Below are 14,885 nucleotides of genomic sequence, written 5' to 3'. Positions count from 1 at the left end.
GTTCAAGTGAGGAAGAGGCCGGAGAGGGAACAGGCTCTCCGGGCCTCCTTTCCCCTTAGACTGCAGGCTCCTGCCTCTCCCTGCCCACCAGCCTAGGTGGTTAAGTGACCCCTGCCCAGCCCAGCCGCTCCCTCGGAGGGCCGGGGTCCGATCAGCCTTCGACCGAAGACGCGATGGTGCAAGGAACACGAAGCAGACAACTGACAGACCGTGAACGGATGAGGGGCACAGACACTGTTTATTGAGCGGCAGGGCAGGAGAGGTAGCTGGCTCCAGTGTAGAAGCAGAGGCGGCAGGTCATGCCAAGGTGCTGTAGGGCATCTGGCAGCCAGGGCCATGCCCCCCATCCTAGGGGACAGCACAAGCTCACTACGACAAGAGTAGCAAGGAGCTGGCCAGGGGAAGAGGCGGCCACAGCCTCCCATGATCCTGGGCAAGAAGCGGCAGGTGAACTTGGCACGGTGGGGGGGGGGGGGGGGTGGCGGGGCCTGGGATGGGAGGACCGGGGTCTGGGTGTTCTGGGGGGAGGACAGAAGGGGATCACGTCTGCGGGGTGGAGTAGAGACTGTGGTGGTGGCCACCTGGTCCCAGCACCTGGGAGAAGAGCAGAGGAGTGGTCCGTGTCTGGCTGCCCCCGCACCAGGCTGGCTCCCGCCCGATGGCGCCATACCAGCTGCCGGAGCCTAGGCTGCCTGACATGCTGCAGGCAGAAAAACAAGGGTCAGTCCCAAGGCAGTGACCGGGGCCACACTCACAGCAGCTGGGGGAGGGAGAGAGGCTCAGAACAGGGCCCGGTGCCCCAGCTTTCCAGCGCCCAGGGCCCGAACCCTCTGGCCTGCGGCAAGCTGCATCTCGGGGTGGGAGGTGGAAGCCAGAGGGGACCTTACGTAGTACAGACAGGAAATGGGGGCCATGGCGGGGGTGGGGTCAAGGGGAAAGTGGCAAGACCAGGCTCTAGGTCCCCACGGTTCAGCAGGGCAGGCGGGGAGGCCGGAGGACCTGAGGGAGGCCGGGGCTCCTACCTGGTGCTCTCGCTCCGGCCACGCTCCCAGGAGCAGCCCTCATCCTCACAGTGCCCAGCCCGGTCGAAGAAGTAGGAACGGGAGCCAAAGACCTGCCCATTGAGGATGCGGCTGGTGCTCTGGGGGAGGAAGCCGCCATCATGCTTTCTCCCGCCCCACCGCTGGCTTCCCGCCAGACCCCAGCCCAGGGATTCCCAGTGTCCACCCCTGGCCACTGGCCCTCACCAGGTCCTGCGGGGGCCGGTGCACCCGGAAGAAGCCCACCAGCAGGGTGGTGGGCAGCAACTCCCACACAAAGAGGATGAGGCCAAACACCAGGTAGCCTTTGTTCCCCAGGTCGTTCACCAGGTCCGCCTAGGAAGGCAGGGGGTTGTGTCAATCCGCGGTCGTGCTGGCGGGGGCACCCGGACAGAGCCGAGGCCAATGGGGGGCCGAGAGCCATGGCTACTGAGGAGGCAGCAGACGAGCCGAACGCCCACCTGGTCAGAGACGTTGTACCAGTCATAATCGAAGGCATCCAGCCGGCTCCGGGGGGCCAAGGCCAGGGCTGCCAGGTTGTAGCAGGCCCGGCTGGCATAGAGCAGGACCATGGCGCCACCCATCGCAGCCGCCTGGCACACACTGGTCCCCTGGCACAGATGACAAGAGGGGACCCTCAGGGAAGGGAGGCTCCAGTCTCCTCCCCACCCTGAAGACCACTGCACAAAGACCCCGAAGGGCACCCGGGTATCGGGGCTTGGGGCCCTACCTTGGCCTCCAGGTAGATGCTGGTAGAGGGCGCCCGCCGGGCGACAAGGCAGAGGCAGGCGGCAAGAGACAGCGCGCAGATGACAAAGAGGGAGTCGCTCACCAGGACTCGCACCAGCAGGAGGGCCCAGGGCTGCGCCCGGCGCCGGCGGGACAGCACAGCACACAGCACATTCACCAGCAGAAAGAGCAGCGAGGCCCCCACGAAGGCCCCCCGGACGGCCAGCCTGCGGCCCACAGCACAGTCAGCCCCAGGCAACCGTCCCTAGCGCTCACTGACCACCCGAACTCCCCCAGGCGACCCTAGTTAACGCCAGGGTCTTCTAGAACCAATCCAGGCCGACGCTGTCTGCACCCCGGCTCTCCGGTTTTACAGAAGGGGAAACCGAGGCCCAGTGAGGTCAGGTATGACTGACAGCTATGACACAGAGCACTGAGCACGGGACTGAGAGTCGAATGTAAGCCCTGACTCTGCCTTCCGCCGCATCTATGACCTTGAACGTGTGGCTTTACCTTGCTGGGCCTCAGTTCCCTCATCTCTCAGATGGGGATAATAACAGCCTCACGGGTAGGTCGTAAAAAATGTTTGTGAAAGCTCTCCCTAGACCGTAAGACGTTATACAAATGACAGGCTTATCACCGCCAGCCAAGGTCACCCAGAAGTGGCAGTCCGGGGCTCGCAAGGGCTGGAGGCTCCAGCCCTTCTTCCATCACGGAAGACACTGGGACCCTCTCCCCTCACGCTGCCATCACCGTTTCCATGATGGTTGCCCTTCACGGGTGCAATGCCTTTGCCGGGCCGTCTGCCGCAGGTGCCTAACTTTTCCAAGCCCTTCCACAAACACCTCCTAACTTGTCCTCGCCTCAGCACTGCACACGAGGGGGGCAAGAAATGGACACCAGCCTGGTCCCTAACCCCTGACCTGGCGGGTGTGCCCACGTGCCCCATGTACTTACAAGCCTCGGCTCATCTCCGGCCGGCGCTTGGCCTTGGCCTTGAACACAACCTGGGAGCAGAGATGCCCATCATTCCTCCGGGCCCTTGGGGCTGGCCACCCCACGGCCCACCCCCTCCCCCCACCCGTTATCATGGTTACCTGGGCAAAGTAGAGGTTCATAAGCGTCAGCGTGAAGAACTGGAGGCAGACAGGGCAGCAGTAGAGAAGCCAAAAGGGCAGGGGTCCCAGGCGGTTGGCTCGGGGGGTATCTCGGAAGTAGAAGGAGAAGAGGGTGGTGCGCAAGGCAGCCCAGAGCAAACAGAGTGCCAGGAACACCGTCTGATAGCTGAGGCGCTTGTGCCCATATAGAAGCACCAGCCAGAGTTGGGCATAGACGGAAAAGAAGAGTAGGGCGTACAGGGTGGTGTAGGCCGCAGTCAGCCCCAGGGTCACGGCGGGAGGCAGCGCAGGCACCAGCCCGGCAGCAGGCACCAGGCCAGACAGGTTACTCTCCATGTCCGGAAGGGAGGCCTGAATCCCAGAGAACGAGATGGAGGGGCTGGCAGGGGGCCAGGGCAATAAATATGGAGGGGTGGGAGTTGCAGGGTGCAGCGACAGAGACGGGGAGCTCAGGAGGAAAGAAGCTGCGACTGGCCAGGCCCTTCCTCAACAGAGGGACCCTGCCCTTGCAGCGGGGCACAGGCAGCCTGGGGCCGGGGCCCCTCACTCTGGGGCGTGGAAGGACAGTCCCTCGCGAGGGCAGAGGCGGGAGGTGGGCAGGGTCTCCTCCCTGGGCCAGCCCCAGAGCGGGGTGAGGGGGTGCAGAGGCTGAAGGACAGGGGTCCCTGGCCTTGGTCGTTCGAGTCGTCTCGGCAGGAGGGGGAGAGCCGAGAGATACCCTTCGGCCGAGGGCCGCGGCCGCTGCGGGTGGGGCGCTCAACCCCCAGCTCTCCCCCTCCCCAAACTGGGGGTCTCTCTCCCCTCCAATAATCCGGATTGGGGACGGCCTCTGCCTTCTGTCCTCGGAATTCCGACGCTGCCCCCACCCCACCCCCCACTTCATCCACTCTCCAGCCTCGGGGGGCGGGAGGAGGCCGACGCCGGGTCCTCGGGACGCCGCCGGGGGAGCCGGCTCTGGTCGCTGGGACCCGGGGCTCCGGCTCCCCAGCTCCCCGGCTCCCGCTGCTCCGCCCCCTCCTGCGCCTGCGCCTGCGCGGGCGCCGTTAGCTACGCTAATCGCGCAGGGTCTGGCCCCACCAGCTCCGCAGCTGCACGCCGAGTCGCGCCGCGCCCGGCGCGGAGCCGTTCGAGAATTGGCGCGAGCTGCGCCGCCGGCGGGCGCCCGGGGTTACTAGAGGCAGCGGGAGGCCGAGACGCTGGGGCGAAAGCGCAACCGGCGGGCGCGCGGGTGGGCCGTGCCCAGGGACGGCGGGCCTTGTTTGTTTGGGGGGCCGCCAGTTCCCATGCTTCTCTTGCCCATCCTCAAATCGAGATCGCGCCAGCCGGCCGGGGCGGGGGGGGGGGGGGGGCGGTAACGACTTCCCCTCACCGGCTCTCGGAAGGAAACTTCCGCCCACAGCCAAGATGGCCCCCGGGCCCCGCCCCCCCCCCCCCCCCCCCCCCCGCCGGGCTTAACCCGCCGGGCCCCGCAGTCCCCCGGAGGCGCGCCCGCCCCACGCCCTGGCCGGCCGCGGTTCCCGCTCACCTGGCCGGCTGCCCTCCCGGCGCGAAGCCCCCGCGGGTCCTACGGTCACCCACAACGGGGCCCCCTCTCCTGCGCCGGGGCAGTCATCCTGCCGGGGAGGAGGCTCCCTCGCTTATCTCGAGCTCTCCAGAGCTGGCGCGGGGAGTGGTGCCCCCGAGGCGGGCGGTGCGAGGTTTCCACTGTGGGGGAAGAGGGAGCGGGACTTCCCGACCCGGCTACCCAGTCCACTCGGAGCAGGGACAACAGCAACAACAATCGCATCCAGGTAGAGCAGTGACCACAGCAACAACGAATGCATCCGACGGCTGAGCTTCGGCTAAAGCTTTGCAAAGTGTTTGCACCCACAGTAGTCACCACTCGGTTTACAAAGTTCACTGGCTCCTGAGGGAGGGGTCATTATCCCCATTTTACAGGAGTGGAGACTAAAGTCCAGGGGGCTGAAGGGCTTGTCAGCAGAAGCTGGTCTCCGGGTTTCAAGTGGGGACCCCAGAGAATCCCTTATCTGCTCCCACACACGTCCCAGGCACAGGGATGTCGGGAACTGAGCAGCGGGAGGCGAGGAAGGGACCCAGGGCGAAGGCGGTAGGCAGGGAGCAAGTCCCGCGGCGGGGGCGGAGACTGGGTCGGAAGCGGCCACGCCCCCTGGCCAGCCCTGGTGACATTTCAGAAGCTGATTGGGCCGGGTCGGTGACAGTTCCCGTTGCCCAGGCAACTAGGGCCGGGCTCCCTCAGTACTGGAGGGAGGCGGCAGGCCCGGGTCAGGGGCCTCGAGATCGGGCTTGGGGTAAGACTTGTGGGCCGTCACCTAGGGCAGGTTGGGCCGGGGCCTAGGTAGGGGCCTGGGACTACTTCACAGCACCAAGGCTCCAAAAGAGGAGATTTAGGTCGTGGGTGGACAGGCCGAGCGAGCTGCCCAGCTAGAGACGGGAGCCCGGGAGGCAGGGTGGACCTGGGGCTCTAAGGTGGGAGACAGAACCAGAGGTGTCTGCTGTCCCCTCCCTTCACCGAACACCATATGCCCCCTGTGTCCTGACTACCTCCCCTCTTGCCCCCACAGCCCAGAGCATGTTCCAGATCCCAGAGTTTGAGCCCAGTGAGCAGGAAGACTCCAGCCCTACGGATAGGGGCCTGGGCCCCAGCCCCACAGGGGACCGGCCCCTCGGCCCTGGCAAGCACCAGCGGACGGCCCCAGGCCTCCTCGGGGAAGCTGGTCACCAGCAGGGGCAGCCCGCCAGCAGCAACCACCATGGAGGTAGGTATTCACCCCCCAGCCACCTGCCTGTCCGCCTTGGCCTTGCCCTCAGCCCAATAACTCTCTGCATGCCAGCCATATCCACACTCACTGGGTGGCTGTGAGTAAGTCCCCGACCTCCTCTGCCCCTCAGTTTCCTCTTCTGTGAAACAGAGCAAATGATCACCACCATTGTAGGGCTGTTGGGTCGATTAGCAGAAACATATAGGAAGCACTTAATTATAGTGCCAGTGCATAGTCCGTGGTCAAAGAGTGTAGCCGTTAGTGTAGGACCAGGACAGAGATCACCTAGAGGCAGGCAGTGAGCCAGAAAGGGGAAGTGACTTGCCTAAGGTCACACTTATTTGGCTGTTGGTGGGAAGCAGGGCTGGAAGACGCCAAGGTGCCCTGCCCTTGGCTTTGCATCTTCCCTGAAATCGCGCCTGACCCCCCCCCCCCCCGGGTATGTTCTTTCCTGCCCTGTGGCTCACACCCACACTGGGGCTATCCTTGCCAGTTGCCAGGAGCAAGTGACCCCAAGAGACAGACAGCCCTTCCAGGACCAGCAGGTCTGCCCACACCGGCCCAGGGGACCCAGTGCTGAGATGGAAGGATGGAGAGCGGTGGCCGTTTCTCAGTAGTGCCCACCTCCCCTGCGCCCAACGTAGGTTTTGCGCCTGGGAGAACCATAGAGACCCGAAAACAAAACTCCTGTCCCTGACCTGCTGGGGCCTAAAAGACCCCATCCCCATTTCCAGGAACAAGAAGGCTTCCTCAGTCCTCCTGCCCAGCCTGCACGCGCACACTTTGTCACGCTGAACTCCACAGACTTTCTTTAACTTCTTTAACATCCAGATCTCTGCACTCACTGTTTGCTCTGCTCGCTGCAGCTTTCCAGCCCCCACCTCGCTGTTCCTCCTCAGCCCCTAGATCAAGTGCTCAGTTTCTTCTAGTTGAGCGGGGGAAGAGACAAGCCATAGACAAACAAACAAACACATGATATGATGTGTCGAAGATGACAGACGCCCGCGAGGCAGCGCAAGAAACAGTCATTCCTTTCTCTTTGGAACCCAGGGTTCCAGGGGCTGGGGGAGTGACTCTGACTGAGGTGGTCAGGGTCAGCCTCGGTGAGAAGCCACAGTGGAGCAGAGGTTGGAAGCGGTGAGGGGTGCGCCCTGCCCCTATTTGTGGAAAGACAGATCTGGCGGAAGGAGGGGCAGATGCGGAGGCCCTGAGGGCAGGACACCGTCTAGGCTCCAAAGGGGAGGGGAGTTGGAGAGGCAGTGAGGGGTTGATGGCGGGGAGGGGCAGCCGGCCTCAGAGGCCAGTGTAATGACCTTGGCTTTCACCTGGAGCCGAGGCAGGGCGATCTGATTTGGGACCCAGAGCACCACCAGGGCCCCTGTGTTGAGACTAATCCGCGGTGGGGTAAAGCAGCGGTGGGGCCACCAGGGGAGGCTGCCGCTAGAGCCCCTTCGAGGGAGGATGGCGGCCTGGAAATAGCTGGACTCCGGGTTTATTCTGAAGGTAGGACTGGCAGGGTTTGCCGACCAACTGGACGCGGGGCGTGAGGGAAAGAGAAGAGTCAGGGATGGCTGCCAGGAGTCTGGCTCGGGCACCCGGAAGGACGGGGTGGCTCCCAACTCTGGCGGAGCTGCGCCAAAATCGGGAGCCTCGTTTGGGCCAGGTCAGGTTAGAGGTGCCTTTTGGGCACCCAGCTGGAGGTTTCCAGCAGGGATATGGCCAAGGCGGGATTTATAGGCGCGGGAGTTGTCCGTCACTGATGTAGCGTTCTGGGAGGCCCAGGGAGCGAGTGTAGACGGGCAAGGGCCTGGGCCGGGCCTGGAGCTTGGGTCTTCGGAGGGCAGCAGCCGAGGAGCAGTGGGAACAGGCGGCCGTCTGGGAGGGAAGCCGGGGGCAAGCAAGGCCTGCGCGGCAAGCGGGCGCTTCTGTCCGGAGGAGGCCTGGGAGTAGCGTGCTGGAGTTGCCAACGTGGGGCCTTTGCAGTTTGGGTGGCGAGGTGGCTGGAGGGCTGACCTCAGTTCAGCGGCGAGGGATAACGGGAGGAAGCGGTGGAGACAGAAAGGAGAACCCGCTTTGGGCACCTGTGCTCCAGGAAAGGGAGCAGAGAGGTGGGCAGCAGCCGAAGGCCCAACGAAGGTCAAGGAAGGGTTTGTTTACTTTTTTTTGTTTTCTAGAAAGGGAAAAGAAAATAGCACGTTTAGGAGCTGATGGGAGTAATCCAGGAGCCAGGGGACTACTGGCTGCAGGAGAGAAGGCAGGCTAGCTGGAGTGATGTCCTTGAGTAGGAGAGAGGGTGTCCGGTGCCCGGGGAGGGGTGGCTCAACTAAACACGGGGCAGCGGACATGGGTGCGTGCGTCGTGGTGGGTAGATGCTTCGTGGAAACGAGTAGAAGTCTCTCTTGTGGGTGCTTCCAGTTTCTCCAGGAAAGGAAGCCAAGTCCTGAGCCAGGAGTAAGGATGGGGGTTGAAGGAGAGAGGATCAGGTTTAAAGTGATCGACTCTCCCCAAGCGCGAGGTACGGAAAGCGTGCTGGGCAATGTCAAGGGCGCCACTGGGTTTTGCGGCCTCGAATTTCGGCGGAGGTGGCCTGGCTGTGCTCTCCTCCAGGCGCACTGGTGGCTGGTGGGTGTCCGTGGGGGCAGGCAGGGAGCTGGAGTTTCACCAGAGGTGTGTCTGCCTCAGCCCAGCTAGGGAGGGGTGCTTGAGGGTGTCTACAAGGGCGAGAATGGTCGGTGTGGGGTGAAAGCTTGCCCCGGGAATTCTAGCATCGTCAGAGTGGGCGACCGAGGTGGGGGGCCAGCCAGGAAGGAGGTGGGAGGCTGGGGGTGGAGTTATTGAAGGTCCTGTCCATGGGGCTGAGAGTGAGGGCAGGGCTGGAGAAGGAGGGGCAAGGAGCAGGTGGCTGTGAGGGGGGAGGACTCCTTGGGTCCCGCGGATGAATGAGGACAGGGGGTGGGGGTGCCAGAGGGGGCACAACCTGAGAAACTAGATGGGGAAGCGGGGAGTGAGAATAGTCTGAAGCAGCAATCGGGAGCGGAGGGACGTGTGAGGAGGGCAGCAGGGGAGAAGGTAGCCATGGCACGAGAGGGCTGCACAGGAGTTCTTAAACTTTTGACTCAGTTTTCAACATCTAAAAAGCAAATGAGGGGCGCCTGGGTGGCTCAGTCGGTTAAGCCTCCGACTTCGGCTCGGGTCATGAGCTCAAGTTCGGGAGTTCGAGCCCCGCATCAGGCTCTGCAGTCAGTGCAGAGCCTGCTCGGGATTCTCTCTCTCTCTCTGTCTCTCTGCCCCTCCCCCAATCGCGAGCATGCTCTCTCTTTCTCTCTCAAAATAAATAAACGTTAAAAAATAAGATGAAACATGGGGCACCTGGGTGGCTCAGTCGGTTAAGCATCTGATTTCAGCTCAGGTCATGATCTCTCGGGTCGGGAGCTCGAGCCCCGCATTGGGTGAGCTTGAGCTCCGCTTCGGGTGAGCCCTGCTTCTCTCTGTCTCTCTCTCTCTCTCTGCCCCTCGTGGATTTTCTCTTCTCTTTCTGTCCCCCTCTCTCGCTCTTTCCTCCCCTCTCTGCTCCTTGCTCACTTGTTCCTTCTCTCTCTCTCAAAAGTCAATAAACAAAATAAAAAATAAAAAGCAAGTGATTTCCCCATAAAAGATCCACAAGTGCCAATGGCCTGCCCGAGCCACAGCCCCTGGCCCCTCCAGACGGGCAGAGTCCTGTCACTCTTCATATTCCCTGACCCTTGGCCCCTGCGGGACGGGACCGGCCTGGAAATGTCTCCGGGGCAGGGATGCAGCCACGTCTGGGGCTGTGACAGCCTCAGCGCGTAGCCCAGTGCCTGGGACAGGCAGGTGGGTGGCGAGCCGTGGGTGTGTGGATGGCAGAGAGGGAAGGAAGGACGCCCCGTGGTCAGACCGCAGGGTTCAGACGTCAGTCCGCCTTCTGTTAGCAGGTTGAGCTTGAGCAGGCTAGTTAACTGTCTGTCTGCCTCAGTTTTCCCATCTGTAAAATGAGAAGAGAACTAATCCTCCCTCATCGGTTTGTAGCGGGGATCTGCTGAGTCAGTATGTGGACAAGAAGAGTAGAAGTTAGAACGAGAATGTATGTATAGGCCTTGAAAGCCACACCGAGGAGTTTGGACTATACCTCCTGGGCAGTGGGGAGCCATTGAAGGCTCCAGGCAGGAGACAGATACAGTTGAGTTTAGAGCAGGGGTTGGCAAACCACAGCCACAGGCTAAGTCCCTTTTTTTTTTTTTTTTCTTTTTTTTGGTCCGCCCATGAGCTAAGAATGGCTTTGATGTTTTTGAAATTTTAGTAGAATACACGAACATGGCCAATTATATATTGTTTACAGCTTCTTCCGAGCAATGACCCCAAAGCTGTAACAGAGATTGTGTGGCCTGCGGTGCCCCGAATGCTTACTTTCGGGTCCTTTATAAAGAAACATTTGCCAGCGCCTACTTTAGAGTGTTTTCTGATTTCATCAGCTCTGAGCAAGTCGGGTTGTGTTCTTTGCAGGCCAGTAAGGGATTTTTGTACCCCAAATGACTTTAGGGTAGACAGGGAGTCTGGGCTGAGGCCTGCAGCTGCCGGGCGTGCTACCCGCTGGCGGGGTGAGCAGTATGTGAGCCCCAGCCCGTAGTAGGGGGCAGGATCCAAACCAGCGTTGCCTAATGGGAAAGCTTCACTGCCTCACGTTGCCTGGAAACCACGGTTTCTGTTTTTTCGGTTTTTATTTATTTATTTTGAGTCAGAGAGAGAGAGAGAGAGAGAGAGAGCATGCGTGAGAGTGCATGTGAGCAGGGGAAGGGCAGAAAGAAAGAGAATCCCAAGCAGGCTCCTTGAACCGATGAACCGTGAGATCATGATCGAAACCGAAATCAAGAGCCGGACCCTTAACCGACTGAGCCACCCAGGTGCCCCAGGGCACACCACGATTTTAATTTAATTAAGTGGGTCAGGATGCTCTCAGAAGCCTGAACGTGCATGTGTCCAGCCCCACGCGCTGACCCTGGAGTCCCCTGGTAAAGAATTTGAAGCTTTGCTGGGGCTTGGGGCCCCTCCAGCCAGAGGCCTCTCCCGCTCCCCCACCCCTGCCTCAGGCGGGCTCTCTGAGAAAACGGTGTGAGTGGACGAGCCCCAGCAGCCACCCAAGCTCACCCCCAGACCCCCAGGCAGAAGCCACGCCCTCTCCCACCCACTTCACTTCCCCAGAGTGGGAAGAGGCCACCTCTGCCCTGCCCAGGGATCGCGTGTGGCTGAGAACTGATTTGAGGGTGGGATGGTTCAGAGTGACCCCAGGGGAATTCACAGAAAATTCTTCAGTTGTTGTTTTTTGGGTTTTTTTCCCAGTAGAGAGAAGGAGACTTTTAAAAGCTTAGTTAAAAAAAAAAAAAAAAAAAAAAAGCTGTTTATACAAATGATCACCATTTGACAATGGTTGGATTGGCATTACTAAACCCATGGCTCTGGTAAAAAAACAAAACAAAAACCTACCCCTAGGATGGGCTCCCGGTAGAGCTGGCACTCACAGAAGGCCCAGAGGTGTCCTCCCCACACTGGACCCCCAGGGTGGCCACGGTGCGCAGTTGGGAAGCTGGGGCACGAGCATTAAACATGGGGGCTTTACGCCCCGGAGCCAGACTGGTTGGGTTTGGATCCCAGCTCTGCCACCTACTAGCTGTGTGACATTGGGGAAGTTACCTACCCTCTCTGTGCCTTGGTTTTCTCCCCTGTAAAATGGGGACAGTGAGGAACCTTCCTCACAGAGTGTGCTGGGGATGTAATGAATTGACACACAGGGAACACTTCTGCTTGTTCTGGTTCCTGGGCGAGGGGGCAGTGCCCAGACCAAGTGCCCCCCTGCAAGCCATTCACTTTCTGAGTCTTGGGCCTTGTATCTGTCACGTGATGGTCCCGGGGTTTTTTAAAAGCCAGCAAAGAACAGCGGGTGTTCCTTGAGCGCTTAAGCGGCCGGCTGGCTGTGCGACCTCCAGCCCGTTCCTCACCTCTAGGTGACTCCCTCCATTTCTTCGTCTGTCATATAGGGAGGACTTAATGTCTGCCTCACTGGGAAGCTGGGAGGCTTCGGGATATAAAAGGGGCAGAATATGGTGCTCTGCTGGTCTCATCAGTTGTCGGGGTGGTCCTCGGAGACGGGGACTGCCCCCATGTCACGGAGGAAGGGCAGTGAGGCCCCAGCAGGTTAGGACAGGGCCCGAGCTCACAACGCAGGAATCTGGCGGAGCTGGGGCCCATCTAGCTACGGACCCTTGCCTCTGCCTGCTCCCCACAGAACCGGACGGTGCCCCGCAGATGGGCCTGTTCCCATCAGGGGTCTTTCTATTCCTGACTCTTCCAGACTCTATCCCCGATGCCGATTTCCGATTTAGCTTCCTGTTCCCCACGTCTACCTTGGAGTTCCCACCTGCCCTCCAGGCCTGGACCGTGGTGAAGCTCCGAACAGCCGGGAGCTCTGATCCCTCCTCTTAGCCTAGGCCGTTCGGGATCCGGCATTTTCTTCCCTTCTCGGCTTTCTTAGCCATGTATCTGGAGCTGGGCCCCATGGGGGCCCTGCAGCCCCTGAAAGTGACCCACGGGGCTTTGTGTTAGGTTCTTGGCGAGAGGATGAGACACTGTTACCCCCGGGCTTCAAAGCCTGGCCTAAACTTTACTTCCTCCAAAATGCCTTCCCTGACAGATGTGCCTTGCCGTGGACGCCAAACATGTCCCCCCGCATTTGCTCCGTGCTGTCTGGCACTCTATTAACGTAGCTCTGGGGTTTTGCTCCTGGGAGTGGTTCTAGGTCTCTGTTGGTCTGGATATGGGGGTGGGGCTGGCAGGAGTGGGGGGACGGTACACAGAACACAGGCCAGACAAACGCAACACGGGGAGGTAGGTGCGAATGCCTTCGGCTCACACTTTCATACTCTATTTTGGGACCTTTACACGGCCACTAGTAGCGGATGGGTTTATCCCCACACAGAGGTAAGCACGTGAGCTCTGGGAGTTGAAGGGTGGTCTGACGAGGGAAGAGGCATAGCTCAATGGTTAATTCACTGGACTCCAGTTGCCAGCCAACCTCTAGGGACTTCGTGAGAGCTTCCCATTGGGTGACCCTGGGCAAGTCTCAACTCTCTAAGCCTCCGTCTTCTCATCTGTAAAATGGAGGCAGTGTTAGTACTCACTTCTTAGGATGGCTAGGAGCATAATGAGGCTAGCACATAGTGAGCGCTCCATAATCATCACCTTAAGAAGTCAGCAGACCCTTCCAGACTCATTCTCCAAAGCAAGTGCTTTGGGAGGTACAGATATGTTGCTGACAGGTTCTTGTTGGGGGCGGGGGGGGAGGCGCCTAAGGTCTCCCTAGGCCAAGACAGTGAGACAAATGGGCACCTGCAGATCACTTGCAGAACTGGGAGTTCAGCCTTGACTCCTCATCCAGGGGACTGGTCCCCAGAAGGGCTGGGAGGGCCCATGGTCTTGCGCAGAAAACTATACTACTGATTTCCTTATTTTGTGCTAGACACAGAGGAAGGCCATTTAATACACTAAGGGCCTGGGCCCATTATTGGGGTTCAATTAAGATTTGTGGGATTCACGAGAAGTTAATTTGAATCTTCACAAAAAGCCCCATGAGCTTCGCTTGATTTACATACGAAGGAACTCAACGGGGGCTCCGACGACGCGTACTGTGACATCCGCGGGCGGGGAGCTAGTGCTGAGGGCTTCGGCAAGGCTGGGGGCGCAGAGGAGTTGAGATTCACATCGCCCCCGCCCCCTGTGCAGGCGCTGGGGCTGTGGAGACCCGGAGTCGCCACAGCTCGTACCCCGCCGGGACCGAGGAGGATGAAGGGACGGAGGAGGAAGAGCCCAGCCCTTTCCGGGGTCGCTCGCGCTCAGCGCCCCCCAACCTCTGGGCTGCCCTGCGCTACGGCCGCGAGCTCCGGAGGATGAGCGACGAGTTCCAGGGCTCCTTCAAGGTGAGCGCCGGCCCCAAAGCATGTCGGGATCTGTAGTTCCGGAACGCCTCTTCCCGCTCTAGTCGGGCCCTTCCTGAGTCCCGTGGCATGCCGGTATCTGTAGTCCAGGTCGTGCTTCAGAAAGCTAAAGCTCCTGGGCTCCCCAAATCCTTGGGGCACGAGGCATGCTGGTGTTTGTGCTCCCGGTCGGCCCCTTTCGGCTATCCGGGTTCTTAGGCCTCAACTAAAGAATTACTTTTTTTTGAATTGCCCTCCAGTCTTCTAGATGCTAAGTCTCCGACTCTGGCGCTTACAGGGTCCTAGGCGTCCTCTCCCCGCACCCCTGGCATAGTGTCTAGGATCCAACCAGTCTCATTCCTAAGAGCCCAAGCGATCCTTCGAGCTTCCTAAAGTGGTCAGGAGGCCCCCTCGGTACACGGCATGCTGGAATCTACGGTCTTTAGGTCCGCCGCTTCTCAGCGGTGGGATTCCGGAGGTGGAGGGCTCCGACTCGGGATGCCAGGAGAAGCTAACTCATGTAACCCTTTCCTCCTCCCACCCCGAAGGGACTTCCACGCCCGAAGAGCGCGGGCACAGCGACGCAGATGCGGCAAAGCCCCAGCTGGACGCGCTTCATCCAGTCCTGGTGGGATCGGAACTTGGGGAGAGGAGGCTCCGCCCCCTCCCAGTGACCCGTCCCACAGCCCGAAACTCCCCGCTCCCGGCGCCGGCCATCTTGGGTGTGGGCGGAAGTCGTTTTGGCAAGACTTCTGCAAAAAAGAACATCGGTCCTTTCCTTTTCGAAGGAGGCGATCTGACCCAAACCTGATTCTCTTCCGGTGTGGTCGAGGAGCATGGAGGATTTGGGCTCCGTCGGAAGTTTTGAAGTTTAGCCGCCCTTAGCCGCCGGAAGTGGCCCCGTGACCCCGCCCCCGGCGCGCGCCAGCGCCAAGTTGCAAGTCCGGGAAACCCCAACTTCACCAGAACCCTCTCCTCCGCGGTATCGGTGCGGGCCATCCCTCGCAACGAAGCGTGCTAATAAAGCCCGTGTTTGTGCCGCCGAGTCTCCCCTCTCCGTCGCTTGGGGCTTCGCAGGCAGGGGAAACGCTAGCGCGGACAGTTTCGAAAGATGCCGCCGTCTTACACATAAGGGAAAAGGAGGCTCTTTTTGAGTGACATCCTGGAACCGAGACCAGGAAGGGGTCCATGCTGCCACCAGAGCCAGGGCTGCCTGGCCTCGGGGACCTCCAGGTC

The 14,885-nt window shown here is 60.5% G+C and overlaps 2 protein-coding genes across 7 annotated transcripts; one reads left to right on the top strand and one right to left on the bottom strand.

The window, feature by feature from the left end:
• Positions 1–206: 206 nt before the first annotated feature.
• Positions 207–4,525, bottom strand: GPR137 (G protein-coupled receptor 137). Of its 3 annotated transcripts, none has more exons than XM_045485755.1 (8): positions 4,413–4,525; positions 2,867–3,266; positions 2,727–2,776; positions 1,771–1,996; positions 1,502–1,651; positions 1,248–1,376; positions 1,023–1,141; positions 207–700 (listed from the first exon to the last, which is right to left on the bottom strand). In XM_045485755.1, exons 2-8 carry the CDS (start codon positions 3,221–3,223, stop codon positions 541–543), a joined length of 1,191 nt encoding a protein of 396 aa, XP_045341711.1. In that variant the 5' UTR covers positions 3,224–3,266; positions 4,413–4,525; the 3' UTR covers positions 207–540. The 3 variants fall into 3 exon arrangements, with proteins under 3 accessions (XP_045341711.1, XP_045341712.1, XP_045341713.1); XM_045485756.1 differs by having other exon boundaries at positions 2,867–3,238; XM_045485757.1 differs by lacking the exon at positions 4,413–4,525 and having other exon boundaries at positions 1,023–1,114; positions 2,867–4,273.
• Positions 4,526–4,571: 46 nt separating this feature from the next.
• BAD (BCL2 associated agonist of cell death) lies at positions 4,572–14,689 on the top strand. 4 transcript variants are annotated; one of them, XM_045485763.1, is made up of 4 exons: positions 4,572–4,677; positions 5,470–5,664; positions 13,459–13,652; positions 14,198–14,689. In XM_045485763.1, the coding sequence occupies exons 2-4, from the start codon at positions 5,478–5,480 to the stop codon at positions 14,321–14,323; spliced, it is 507 nt and encodes a 168-aa protein (XP_045341719.1). In that variant the 5' UTR covers positions 4,572–4,677; positions 5,470–5,477; the 3' UTR covers positions 14,324–14,689. The 4 variants fall into 4 exon arrangements, with proteins under 4 accessions (XP_045341719.1, XP_045341717.1, XP_045341720.1 ...); XM_045485761.1 differs by lacking the exon at positions 4,572–4,677 and adding an exon at positions 5,097–5,196; XM_045485764.1 differs by lacking the exon at positions 4,572–4,677 and adding an exon at positions 5,192–5,374.
• Positions 14,690–14,885: the final 196 nt, after the last annotated feature.

This window comes from Leopardus geoffroyi, chromosome D1 (genome assembly GCF_018350155.1).
Source record: "Leopardus geoffroyi isolate Oge1 chromosome D1, O.geoffroyi_Oge1_pat1.0, whole genome shotgun sequence".
Lineage (NCBI taxonomy): Eukaryota > Metazoa > Chordata > Mammalia > Carnivora > Felidae > Leopardus > Leopardus geoffroyi.
Note: the sequence above shows the minus strand (reverse complement) of the source record. Positions and strands in the feature narration are given on the sequence as shown.

Coding starts and splice junctions, on each gene's coding strand:
- BAD (XM_045485763.1), top strand. CDS start 5,478: ATGTTCCAGATCCCAGAGTTTGAGCCCAGTGAGCAGGAAGACTCCAGC. Junction 5,665..13,458: donor CAGCAGCAACCACCATGGAG/GTAGGTATTCAC, acceptor CCCCCTGTGCAG/GCGCTGGGGCTGTGGAGACC. Junction 13,653..14,197: donor AGTTCCAGGGCTCCTTCAAG/GTGAGCGCCGGC, acceptor CCCACCCCGAAG/GGACTTCCACGCCCGAAGAG.
- GPR137 (XM_045485755.1), bottom strand. CDS start 3,223: ATGGAGAGTAACCTGTCTGGCCTGGTGCCTGCTGCCGGGCTGGTGCCT. Junction 1,997..2,726: donor CCGGAGATGAGCCGAGGCTT/GTAAGTACATGG, acceptor TGTGGGCCGCAG/GCTGGCCGTCCGGGGGGCCT. Junction 1,142..1,247: donor ACCGGCCCCCGCAGGACCTG/GTGAGGGCCAGT, acceptor TTCCTCCCCCAG/AGCACCAGCCGCATCCTCAA.